The sequence below is a fragment of the Nyctereutes procyonoides genome, unplaced genomic scaffold (assembly GCF_905146905.1).
Source record: "Nyctereutes procyonoides isolate TBG_1078 unplaced genomic scaffold, NYPRO_anot_genome, whole genome shotgun sequence".
Lineage (NCBI taxonomy): Eukaryota > Metazoa > Chordata > Mammalia > Carnivora > Canidae > Nyctereutes > Nyctereutes procyonoides.
The window spans coordinates 20,787,190-20,801,133 of NW_026575043.1; the positions used below are offsets into that span (position 1 = coordinate 20,787,190).

The 13,944-nt window shown below is 39.2% G+C and overlaps 1 protein-coding gene across 6 annotated transcripts in view; it reads right to left on the reverse strand.

Moving 5' to 3' along the window:
- FARS2 (phenylalanyl-tRNA synthetase 2, mitochondrial) overlaps positions 1 to 13,944 on the reverse strand; it is a 526,347-nt gene that overhangs the window by 309,183 nt on the left and 203,220 nt on the right. For all 6 annotated transcript variants that reach the window (XM_055322558.1, XM_055322563.1, XM_055322559.1 and 3 more), the window contains one exon: positions 7,641 to 7,772. In XM_055322558.1, coding sequence (XP_055178533.1) covers positions 7,641 to 7,772 — 132 coding nt within the window. The remainder of the gene's footprint in view (positions 1 to 7,640; positions 7,773 to 13,944) is intronic.

The following is a 13,944-nucleotide window of genomic DNA, read 5'->3' on the forward strand; positions in this document are numbered from 1 at the left end:
CCAAAGATGGGCCCCAGTTGCAGAGCTGTGCAGCATCAGGGGCAGCTGAGACTCAAAGAGAAACCCGTCTTCCTATTTGCAGGGAAAGAGCTTCTGTGAGCTGGAGTGGAGAGAGCCCAGAAGGGGACGCCTTAATTCTACCCACACAAGTATCAGCCTAGCCCCTGGACTACACAGGCACAGCACAGACTCAAGCCAGCATAGCAAAAGCTAAGAAAATTTAACTCAGATTTGAACCATTCAACAAGTTCCAGACTAACCCCTAAGGTACCCGGGTGCAGAAAGGACACAGATCAGCAGAACTAAGACTTACACTGATATTTGAATCACTGCCCACAGGAAGCAAGTCAGAACTAAGGCCCAAACCTCACAAGGTGACCATCTAATAAAATAAAATATCCACAGTTACCACAGGATTAAAACAGGACAGAGTATACACAATTTGCCATTCATAAGGTGCAGCATACAATCCAGTTACTTGACAAAGAACCAGGAAAATGTAATCTATTCTAAACAATTCATTTTTTTTTTGTGACCCAGATGTTGAAACTGTCAGATATTTTAAAGCAATTATTCTAACTATGTTTCATGAGTTAAAGAAAAACACAACTGATAGGAATGAAAATAGAGGAATTCTCAGCAGAGAAATAGGAACCAATAAGTAAACTTAAAAAACAATTAAAAGGTTTAAAACTAAAAAATAATAATAATGTAAAATAAAAAATCTACTTGATGCCCAAGGCAGCTGAGTAGAAGTGATATAGGAACACGAACACGGATCAACAGAAATTATCTAGTATGACAAACAGCAAAAGCTAGAAAAAAGTTAGCAGAGTCTTTGGATCTCCTGGGATAAAATCAAAATATCTAAAATGGGTATAAATTTGAGTTCTAGAAGGGGAGGAGGAAGAGGTTGAGACAGAAAAGTTATCTGAAGAAGAAATGACCAGAAACTTCTCAAAATAAGTGAGAAACATAAATTCATAAACATAACATATTCATAAACATAAATTCATTTAAGCTCAGTGAACCTGAAACACGTGAGTTCCAAGAAAGCCACACTTAGATGCGTCAAAATTATGCTACTGAAAACCAAAGGTAAAAAAAAAAAAAAAAAAAAAATCTTGAAAGTAGCTAAAGAAAGACAATACTTCATATACAGGTGAATACAGATTGAAATAATTCTACATTTCTCTGCAGAAATTGTAGAGGCAAATGACAGTGGAACACTTTTAAATTATTGAGGAAAAAGATCTGTCAATCCAGAATTCTATTCTCCATAAATATATCCTTTATGATAAGGGGTAAATAAAGAACTTCTCAAATAAAGGAGAACTAAGAAATTCATCACCTACACACACATTCAATAAGACATGCTAAGAGAAGTTTTTCATACCAAAGGGGAAAAATACCAGAAGGAAACATGCATCTTCAGGAATGAAGGAAGAGCAAGAGAGATTGTAAATAGCTAGGTAAATAGATTAGAAAATGATAGTCTCTTAAGTTCTTTAAAATGCGTATGACTTTTTTAAAGCAGAAAGTCTAACACTGACTGGTGAGGTGTCCGATGTATGTAGACATAATACATGTACTATAATGACATAAAAGTGACTGAGAATACGGGGTAAGCTAGAACGCATATTTTAACATAAATAAAACAGACTTCAAGAAAAACATTAATACCAAATATAAAGATGATATTTCATAATGATAAAAGGGGCAATTCATGCAGAAGACATGAGTTATAAAAGCATATACATATAATGATATAGCTTCAAAACACATGAAGAAAAACTGATAGGATAAAAGAGCAAATATACAAATCCATAATCAAAGCAGAAAATTTTAACCTTCTTTTCTGGGAAATTGATAGAACACTAAGACCAAAACAAAACAAAACAAAAAAATCAGTAAACATAAAAGAGCTGAACACTATTCAATTACATTGATCTATTTGACATTTATAGAACATTCTACTGCTAGGTTTCTTCTCAAAGGAGATGGAAACATATAGGTACACCAAGACTTTTATACAAATATTCACAGCAGCTTTATTTATAATAGTCAAAACTGGGAACAACCTAAATGTCCATCAGCAAGTGAATAGATAATCAAATTGGGGTATATCCATACAATGAAACAATACTCAAAACAAAAAGGAATGAATGATGCATACACTGATCAATACACACAACACAGATTAATCTCATAATCATTATGCTCAGGGAAAGAGGCTCAATATGCTCAATAAAGAATACATATTGTATGATTCCACTTATATAACACTCTGGAAAATCCACACTAACCTATAATGACAGAGGTAGATCAGTGGTTGCCTAACGATAGGGTAGAGGGAAAGACAGATTACCAAAAAGGCACAAAGTAACTTTGGTTGGTGATGGAAATGTTTATTATCCTGATTGTGGTGATGGTTTTATGGGTCTATACATAAGTCAAAAATGGATCAAACTTTGTAGCTTAAATGTTCATAGTTCATTATACTTCTACTATACCCCAATAAAATTGGGGAAAATATTCAACCTACAGACAGTTTTCAAAGCATGGTCTGATCATTTACAACAATTTCTTAGGGTGTTTGTTTAAAATGTACATCTCAGTCCTTATCCCAGACCTACAGAAAAAAGATATTTTAAATAGACTCTCCAGGTGATTACCAGCCACATACTGAGAACGACTGTTTAAGGCCAAGTTCAAATGCCACCTCCTTTCCGACACCTCTACTGATCCAACTGATGGACATTGTTCCCTCTTCCTAACTCCAGAGTTCCATCTCGCAAATGGCACTTACGTTACCATGCTCTAAATATATAGTCTTATCTTCCACACTACACTCAATGTTTTACAGGGAGATGTCACATCTTATGGTTTTTGTGTCCTCCTCTTTGGCTAGCACAATGCCTTATCCACAAAAGATGCTAAGCAGATGAACGGCAAGTCTGCTTATATTAGGGACACATCTTGGTTGATGCCATCTAAAAGGTCACCAACTTAGATTAATAACACTAATGTCACAAGTGTGCGTATAGACTGGAGAGACTGACTACCAATGACAGTAACAGACTGGAAACAGGTTTTCACTCCTGAATGTAGTAACTAGAACAAGGCCTTGGCAAAATCTTCCCCAGTCTCTTCTTCTTCCCCATTTTGCCTGCTGTACCTCTGTTCCAAATACTTAGCACATGGTATTGTAAACACTTGTTTGTAAGTCTGTGTGCACTATGCTATTCCCAAAGCCAAACATTGCTTATTTTGCTTCTCTACAGCCTTAGAAGGAATTCAAGAAAAATATGACAGATAAAAAACCAGTAACGAGGGGATCCCTGGGTGGCGCAGCGGTTTGGCGCCTGCCTTTGGCCCAGGGCACGATCCTGGAGACCCGGGATCGAATCCCACATCAGGCTCTCGGTGCATGGAGCCTGCTTCTCCCTCTGCCTATGTCTCTGCCTCTCTCTCTTTCTCTCTCTGTGACTATCATAAATAAATAAATAAAAAGACTGTCAGTGGAAAAAAAAAAAACCAGTAACGACAAAGAAAGATTGTTAAAAGTGGACACTGTTCATGTACATATTTACAAGGTTTTCCCAAAAGAAGAGCCCACTTTTCAATTTTAACAAAAGGTAAGGGAAGAGATTCCATTTTTTAAGTTATTTTCCACTACAGGGCTTTTTCTATTCCCTGGCCTATGTACAATCTTCTAAATTTCATAGGGGCTCAATAAATGGTAAATTCCTTTCTGGCACGATCATGGCCTACAGTCACCCCTGGCGACGGTTTTAGATGTTTGTGCTCCATATATTACCTGAAAAGACATTAGCAGCCTGAGTCAGCCCAACGGGAAATAAGGGTGTAGTATTCAGGGATGTGACTCAGTACTGCCCTCAAAACATCTCAAGGAAAAACCAATCAAATCATCATGACAGCAGTCACCACCCACATTGCAATTACTAAATCTAAGAAGTCTGAAAGCAGAGGTGAATACACTATAAATTAAAGAAGAAAATATAAAGTAAAATTCAATAAGCCATGTGGAAGAGCCTTATCTTATTCCAGGAAAAAGAAACCAAAAACCTATGTCTATGCCAAAGTCAACTTAAAAGTGTAATAAAGTGTTTTCACAGACTATTCATATTAGCAATCTAAAATCACTCTTAATTAAATGCCTTCTATCAAAGGAGATACCATACATGATGGCCTCGTCCTTCTCTGGGGGTAACAAATAAAACAGAACAAAGAAAGCTCTGTTTGCTGTTGTTTGTTTCATTTGGTTTCAAATTCTTCATTCTATGTTAGACATAATCATTGCTTTGAAAGGGATTTCTAGACACTTCAAAATCACACAGTTTACTATCTGGGTAGCATAGCATGGTCCCTTTCTGGGGCTCTGTGAATGGCATTAACAGCAGTGCCTAACATTGGAGCTTTGTTCTCAAGGCTAAAGGAAAGAAAGTCTCCAAAGCTTTCATTCAGTGCAGAAGGGTTGCCTTTCAGAGGAAGGGCTGCCACGTGTGGCAGCAAGTTATCACCGTCCCATCCCAGTTTCTTTGGTTTCAGTTAATTCAGCATTTACTGGCACCTCTATGAGACCGGTAAAGAAGGAGATTTACAACCATCAATTTCAGTATTTTTTTGGAAGTTCTATTATTTTTTTTAAGTAGGTTTCACACCCAGCATGGAGTCCAAAACTGGGCTTGAACTCACGACCCTGAGATCAAGACCTGAGCTGAGAGCAAGAGTCAGACTTATAACTCACTGAGCCAAGCAGGTTCCCCTGGGAGTTCTATTTTACATGGCAGGGGAGGGGAGGGGAGGGGAGGAGGAGAGGAGAGGGAAGGAAATATCAGAGGAGAGATAGTAGGAATGGCAAACAGAACTAGAGGGATGACGTGTGCACAGTCTGCCTTTCTCCAGGCCACGGGAACTCAGAAAACAGAAAATTAGCTGTTCTTACAAATAATGCCTGTGGTTAGTGACTGTCAGGCACACAGTTTAAAATTTAACGCCAGATGTCAAAACACATCCGAGTCTGAGAACACGGAGCAGAACTTTGTCACAATAACTTCAAGTTCAAATAGCAAAGCCCACACAAAATTTCTTTATAAAATCATCTCTTCTCCCTTTTCTTGTCTCCTTCTCTTGCAAGATATTTAAATTTTATCCGTACAATTTCCCACCAACTTACAGCATATTCTACCGCAACTGTGAACCTAACATATTTGCATCTTAGATGTCCTGGTTTGGTTTTGTATAATTTCTTTTTCTTTCACTTTGTCATTTCCTTCAAGGATACCTGACATGGCTGATCTAATTGTAGAACAGCAGTCTCATTAATGTGCAATAATGACTTGGAGACCTGTTTTAGATAACTATATTCGGCCAATTACTATCTGAATAAACCTCATAAAGACCCATCAAGGATATTGGAAGAGAGACAAGGAAGCACAATTCCTAGTGACAACTGACATGTGAGCTGATCATCCCCTAACAGGCTTTCTCAGTTCCCATCCTTCACAACACACACTCCCAGGGGCAAGGGCTCCAGAGAGGGGAGCCTGGGATTTCTTCAAATCTTCTAAGAAACAAAACAAACAAAAAAACACCACAGAAGTATTTGTGTGGTTTTGTTTCAAAGACTTTATTTATTTATTCATGAGAGACACAAGAGAGAGGGGCAGAGACACAGGCAGAGGGAGAAGCAGGCTCCAAGCAGGGAGCCTGATGTGGGACTTGATCCCAGGACCTGGGGTCACGCCCTGGGCTGAAGGCAGGTGCTAAACCACTGAGCCACCCAGGGGTTCCCTCACAGAAGTATTTGAAGCTAGCTCCTACTCAAGGAGAGATTAAATCTTACATATTTGCTCCCAATATTTTGTATTTCCTACTAAGATGTGTATACACCTTTTAGGCTGATTTTCCTGTTGTCTCTTACAGTTAATTTTCTTTTTCCTTCCTAAACCACTCAAACTAGAATCATGGATACGAAGATAACTGAGATCAAAGAAGTAATCAAGTTCCAATTAATTAGAAATCATTTCTGGGATAGGCAGGACAGCCTCTGTTTAAATACTTCCTTTTTAAGGAGGACTCTCGGTTGATAAATGGCTCTAATGACTTGGGGGAAAAAAAACCAGCAATTAATTTTAGTCTAGATTTACTATGTGCCAGACCCTGTGGTTAAATGAGCATGTTACATGTGTCACCTCGATTAACCTCATAGTGAAACTTTGAGGGATGTTTCATTGCATCCATTTTAACTATGCGAAAACTAAGACTTGGAGAGGTTAAGGCGCACTTGCCCAAAGACACACAGTTGTCAACTGACAGAAAACCTAAGACAGACACTCGAACCCAAACCTACAACTTTTATTCACAGCCCTTAACAATGAGACCTCTCTGTCCCTCTTCTGTAGGTCGGTCCTTCAAATATTTGAAAAGCATCCAAGCAGCATTGGCACTGTGCTAGGCATCCCCCCCCGCCAACGCTTTCCTTGGCAGAATGGAGAGGAATGTGTGTGCTGAGTCCAGGCCCTGCAGACAGAGGTTACCTATGGGTAAGAAGGGAAAGCCAGGCCTCCAGTTTCCCAGGCGGGACATCACAAATCTTGGACTTCCTGGCCATCTTATCTCTTCTGTCTCACTCCACCCTTAATATCTAACCACCTGACCTTAGCGGTGATCTCTCCACATGTCTTAGTCACCAAGAGGGCCCGCTCTTCTCCATTCTGATGCCCGAGGCCCTGTGACGAAGCCTGAACTACAGCCACTGCCCTCCAAGTCCACAGAGCAAACATCCTACTATAGGAAGGGGGGAGGGGTGCAGTGGGACCCACATCAGTTCCCCTCTGCTTACAGCTCACACAGAGAGCTCCTGCTCACACCCTCAACCCCACTGACTTCCCAAGGAGGGTTTATACTCTGAAAAAAAAATATTTTTTAATTACATTCAGATAGTGATTTGAAAAAAAAAAAGAAAAAACCGCTCTGAGGTTAAGTTTAGAAATACTCATTTTTATTAAGCAACGGTCCTGCAGAGAAGAGCTGTAGAGATCTTTCTCAAGTACCTGCAGATACAGGTAGGATTTAATGAGAGGCCTCATTTTCCCACTTTACCTCAGTCAGGTGGTACTGCCAACACTGAGGGCAGCAAACAACTAAACATTGCAGGTCTGAGTATTTTTATATTTTTTTGTCATATTTTTGGAAAAATCTTGAATTTTGGGCACTGTTATAAATGAAATAAGAACAAAAAGGATTATACATTGGTCTGGTTCTTAAATAATTTGCAAGACAAACTGCACTCATGTGATTTGCATCAAATGCCTATGGGCAGTTGCAAAGCAACATTATCAAGAAATATAAAATTATAAAGTAGAAGTCAAACACCTAAATGTTAACAAGGAAGATGCCCCCCAAAAAGAAATCTTTGCAAAATTAGATGTGAGAAATTAAGTCCTTCCAGAGTTAAGTGTCAGGGATAAGTCGGCAGGGCAACAGGAGAGAAAGATGATGAGGCTGCCCCTGTAGGGGTATATACACAGGAAAATGAGTATGGAAATGAACTTCAAGGAAAAGAAAGTCTTTTTTAAGAAAGCCTATAAATAAAATGTTGGATTCCTTTTTACCTGAATTTACCAGTTGCTGTTCCATCACTCCACAGCCAAGAACTTCTAGCCATTCTCCATGGAAGTTAATCTCCATCTCGTAGGAAGGATGAGTAAAAGGAAAGTAGCAATCTACCCATCTAATGTCCAGTCCTGCAAAGATACCAAAGAAAAAGAGACCGTGTTAAAAGACACTCTATCCTTCCTTAGATCAAGCCTGCCCTTTGGCTAATGACAACAATTACGACATTCTGAGTAAAATAAATAGTAAACAAACTCATTTGCAACATGTTAGGGGGAGGCAATAAATCTTAAAACTTGTGAAAAACTGGGCATGTCTTTTCCAATATGAAAAACACTTTGTGCAGCTCCAGGACCCTCTAAAACCAAATCAATCACTTGTCAAATCCCTGCAAACACCTGGCAGAGGGAAAAAATTAGGTCAAGATCATGGGAAAGCAAGTGATTCTGCTAGTTCTATAAGTGAAAACGGTATCTTTTCAGAGTTAAAGAAAAAAGAGTTTTACTATATATTCCGCAAACTTACTTATCAAGAATATGACAGTTTAGGATAAGCTAATCAACTGTTGTTTCTATAAGTATGTAAATTAATTTTTAAATTAGATTTAGAAGAACGAATAAAACTTAAATAAGATCTATCAGATAAATGTAAACAAAACATCCTGAAAGTCAAAACATTTTGTTCTACAGAGGAATGACAAATAGTCATACACCTGAAAAAACAAACTATTACAGCCTAAATGCTAGAATGAATTTCTCAACAAGCAATCATGAACATGGCACTCATAAACAATGATGTTATTAACTAACAAAGGGAAAAAGTAATGAAGTAAAAACAATGCCTGCAAAAAGCAGAAGTCATTACAAACGGGAAAACCAGATGAGGTTACCTGGTAGCTAGATGCCCACGGTGAGAAACAGGAAAGTGGGCAGCTAACAAATTATCTACAGGCTCCTGCCCGTGCTCCCTTCGCTTTGTGTAATGATGTTTCTCTTCTTCTTTAAGCAACATTTGTGATTCCATTTCTCCATGGTAACATTACCTCCTATGAATTGAAAACACTGCCTTTTCTCACCCAAGACTATCTGCATTTTAAACCTTGTGGGAATCAGAATGTGAAATGAATTAAAAAAATAATAATAACAATTTTTTTCCCATTTATTGAGGACTTACTCTGCCTCTGTCAGCCCACTTCACAGGTAGGGAAAAAAATTACTAGAAAGGTCAAGTGTCTTGCCCAAAAGGCATACAGCTAGCAAAAGACTAGGCCAAACCCAGGTCAGCCCAACTCCAAAACTCCTTCTCTTAAAAATTAAAATGCAATTCCTACCCATCAAAAGAAGCTATTTCAAGAATCAAAGAGCACATGGGAACAGAATTATGAAACACGAGAACCTCCCTTATGCCCCAGATGACAAAGGACAAGGTAGGCTTTTCTTTCATTGTTCTATTTTAATTGCCTTTATTTTCCTACTTACCTGCTGTCTATAGCAAGTGATAACTGATTGCTGTTACACCAGTAATACAATACTTGTCTCTCTTGGTATACATATGCTATAACAAACACTACACTACACATATATACACCCACAACCTGATAAACGTTGACAATGTGTATACATCCATGAAACCAACACCATGATCAATACAATGAATATATGCATCACCCCCCAGAAGTTTCCTAGTGTCCTTTTGTAACCCTACCCATTTGCCTGTTGCCCCTATCTCTTCTCCTCACCCCTCACACTCTTTGGCACCTGCAGATCTTCTTTCTGTCCCTACAAAGGAGTTTGCATTCCCTAGAATCTTATAACAATAGAATCCTAGAGCATGTACTTTTTTTTTTCTTTTGGTGCGGCTTCTTTCACTCCAGCAGAATGATTTTAAGTTTCAACCATGTTGCACATAATAGTTCCTTCCTTTGTTTTCTTTTTAATATTCTATTTATTTATTTGAGAAAGAAAGAGAGCACATGCTCAAGAGAGAGCACGAGTGGGGAGGGGTGAGGAGGACAGAGGGGGAAGCAGGCTCCCTGCTGAGCAGGGAGCTCCACACTGGGCTTGACCCCAGGACCTCAGGATCATGACCTGAGACAAAGGCAGATGCTTAACTGACTGAGCCACCTAGGCACTCCTAGTTCCATCCTTCTTCTTACTGAATAGATTTCGCCAAGTTTTTCTAACTGGGGAAAAAAAGCTGATCCTGTTGCAGGCCATTGGAGAAGTGTCTTCAGATCCCCTGAGTCCTTCTGACTTTTCTATATGGAAGCTCCTATGTGCAGAGCAGGTGCTTATCTGCCACTATGTTCTGAGAAGAAAGTAACGTACACCTGTGTGTTTGCCCATCTTTGGGGCCAACAATCCCCTACCAGATTTTTTATTACAAAGCTACAGAGGCAGTCCTGCTGGCAAACGGAAATGTGTGAAGCACTGGGATATATAACTGAGTGCAGACGGACAGGCAGATAAACAATTTTTATCATTCCGTTTTGTAACTTCTGGCAGATAAGCACAAATCACCTAGGGAAAACAATTTAGAAAAACCAATTTTGTTTACATGGCTTGGATCAAACTCTACCATAAGCAAGATGAGTACTCAGGGCTAACACAATGATTTCCATCAACACATAATTAAACATCACCTGGCACAGAGTTCTCTGAGATCTACACAAATTAATTTTTCTTGCATATCCTTATTTTATTCCTTTGGACAAGCTAAATACATAGAATTTAGGGTTTTTTAAAGATTTTCTTGATTTATTTGAAAGAGAGAGAGATAGTGAGAGAGCACACAAGCAGGGAGAAAAGGGAGGAGCGGGACTCAATCCCAGGACCCTGAGATCATGACCTGAGGTGAAGGCAGATATTTAACTGATTGAGCCCCCTAGACAGTCCACATAGAATTTAGTTTATATAGCTTTATACCTCACATCTGTAAAAACTTAAGTCCCCCCTTAGTCACTAGTCAGAGCAAAAGAATATTTCAGATATTACTAAGCCCTGAAAATAACCACGAGTATTAATTAAAGTTATTCTATTACCAGTTTTTACGAAGCCTAAACTAAACCCCTACTGCATAAGGTCAGTGGGAAGTGAAGCCTGCATAAAGACAGGATTCTCTCTCCACATCCATCTGAGTTGCTGGTGCTGTGTCAACCTAGCACAAGAATTGCCCTGGAAAGTGATGTAAGGATATCACCCTTTTCTGGAAACCTTCTTTTACTGAAGGGTTTAGCACTTCTCAAAGTAGAAAAAATTATAACCTTGGATTAAAATGTTTTTAATGGTGAATGAATTCTTCAGATAAAATGTCCACATGTTGGTTGCATCAACTCTTGCTCTTTTGTGTTTTAAGACATTGGTCACCCTGGCCCTGGGTTTCTTCTTGCTCACGTCTGTCAGGAGGCAAGAAAGTAATTACTCCACCCTGAAAACTCCACCCGCAGAGTGAGAAAATGCAGGGAAGTTAACCAAAGTACTTATGAATATATGAAGTTGATTAGTATTACTCATCTGTGGAGCAGAACCCACTGATGATAATATCACAGAAACTAAGAAAACACAGATCGCCAACGCGACTATAACATTTTTAAACCTCTTCACCTCCTTAGATCATTTGTTAAAAGTTTCCTTTTCAAATCTATATGACCTTGCAAAGAATGCCAAATCCATACACAATTTACCTTCCTTGTTCTTCTTTAAAGAACTTCAGTGCTTCCTTCACAGCAACAGGCAAAAGTCAAAATCTAAGAAACCCCAGTTTTGAGAAGCCTATAACTCTACTTTAAATACAAATAGTCTTTATTTCAAAGTAAAGTCTATTAGTTTATGTGTAATTTTTGCCAAAATATCGTATTTTCTATAACTTATAGCAATTTAAATTCCAGTTACATTGACACATTAACAGTATTTTTTTAATCACTGGTAGTGTAATCATTTATTGAATACTTTTATGTCATACTCAAAATATGCTTTTCTTTTTTCTCCCCATAACCTCAAAATTACAGTAAGTATTAATATATTGGGTTGAAAATCATCATCAATCATCATACAGCTTGTATTAAAAGATGTGATTCTGGGGATCTCTGGGTGGCTCAGCGGTTTGGCGCCTGCCTTCGGCCCAGGGTGTGATCCTGGAGTCCGGGGATCAAGTCCCATGTCGGGCTCCTTGCAAGGGGCCTGCCTTCTGCCTGTGTCTCTGCTCCCTCTCTCTCTCTCTCTCTCTCTCTCTCTCTCTCATAAGCGAATAAAATCTTTTTTTAAAAAAAATGTGATTCTGAATAGCCAGCTAAAATCTTTACTAAGTTTGACTTATTTCACATGCCAAGTATCAGGAGTCAGTTAAAAAAAAAAAATCCTCTAAAAGCTATGTATTTTGTGTTACATAATTTTTTTTAAGATTCCATTTATTTATTCATGAGAACAGAGAGGGCAGAGCATAGGGAGAGGGAGAAGCAGGCTCCCTGCAAGTAGCCTGATGTGGAACTCAATCCCAGGACCCTGGAATCACGATCTGAGCCAAAGGCAGACACTGAGCCACCCAGGCATCCCATGTTACATATTAATAGAGGAAAACTTATTGAAAACATGTCCAAATCATATGGATTCATTATGTATTAGGCCAATCTCTTATTGGGATGATAGAGAGAAATTAAATACACAAGTGTTCTATATCTAATGGAAAATAATGCCAAAGTTTTGTTTTTTGTTTGCTTGGTTGGTTGGTTTCGATGTAATGATTTACTAAATCATATTTATAAGTGAAGCTCAGAGCATTTTAAAAATTGCCACAGGACTCTGCAAGACAATAGCAACTGTCAAAAATTATACACCTTAATTTTCAGCTGAGGACCACACAGAAGAAAGAACACCTGAGAAGAAACCAAACCTGATCCGAGTCTCAGATTTCTACCTTTCTCCTGTGAAACAGTAGGCAGATTAATTCACTTCTCTGAGCTTTGGCTCCCTCTTCTCCCCACTGTGTATAATGCTGACTATCTCACCAGGGGTCTTCAGTACAGAACCTATGGGAGTCCAGGTTTTCTCAAAGGCAGAGATCCTCTTTGGCAATCTGCGCACTCACTCTGCTTTCTCTCCTAAATGAGGATGCTGACTTCGTTCAAGAATGAAGAGAGCACGAAGTCAACTGGGACCTCAGGAATGATTAGTGAAAATTCCTTCAGCAAAGTGATGTGAGCTCCAATGGGTAAGGGGTAGCAAGAAAACTAATTCTCTCCACTCTGGTGAGATATTATCTGCCCCAAACTGCCACAGGAAACCAGGGGCGTGGGAAAGGCGACCCTGCATCTCATTTCCTTTGTGCATCAGCCTCACAACTCCTGGATCCTTGGAAAACCACCTGGGGACATAATGAAGAGGGATTGTGTGTGGGTCTCCCCCCACCAATCCCTGCCTGCTATGCATGTTGCAGTGCCTAACCACTCTGAAATGAAAACAGGGGTCATTCCACCTCCAACCCACCTTCATCATGTACCTAATTTAATACATTTCATTGCCCTGACTTATTGCTTCACTAAGTAAGGGGTTCTTCTTCTGTTTCCCTTACTCCTTATATTTAAAGATGAGACTTTGCTATCAGAACCATGTCCCCCCCCCAAAAAAAAAAGAACCACGCCCTGGAGATATGAAAATCTAGATTTTAAAAGGTTGATGGCCCAAACTAGAGCATGTACCAGTGATTTTATATATCCCACCAAAGCTTCCCTCCACTGAAGCAGGTAATTTTTTAAATTGACTATACAAATATGCAATTAACAAGTGCTATTGGGCATTAATTTTTCAGCAGGTTCTTCCCTCAGTTGGCAGCAGGAAATAGTAGAATTTAGCGCTCTGATACCAGGGCTGCTACTCAGGCTTTCTGCACAGGAAACAGCATGCATCCAAGGAAGGAAAGCCAGGTAGGGAGAAAAAGATGAAAGGCTAAAAATAAATTCTTAGAAAAATTAAGATCATACTTTGACTACAGTCTCACTAGGGAAATTACCTGGTCACCACTGTCAAAGTTACCTGACAATTCCATCTTTTCTGTTTCAGTTTAATTGAATTAAGACCCACAGGGCAGCCCCGGTGGCACAGCAGTTTAGCACCGCCTGCAGCCCGGGGGTGTGACCCTGGAGACCTGGAATCGAGTCCCACATCGGGCTCCCTGCATGGAGCCTGCTTCTCCCTCTGCCTGTGTCTCTGCCTCTCTCTCTCACTCTCTCTCTCTGAGTTAATACATAAAATCTTTAAAAAAAAAAAAAAAAAAAGACCCACAGCCCTTTAAACTGAATACATAGCAAGT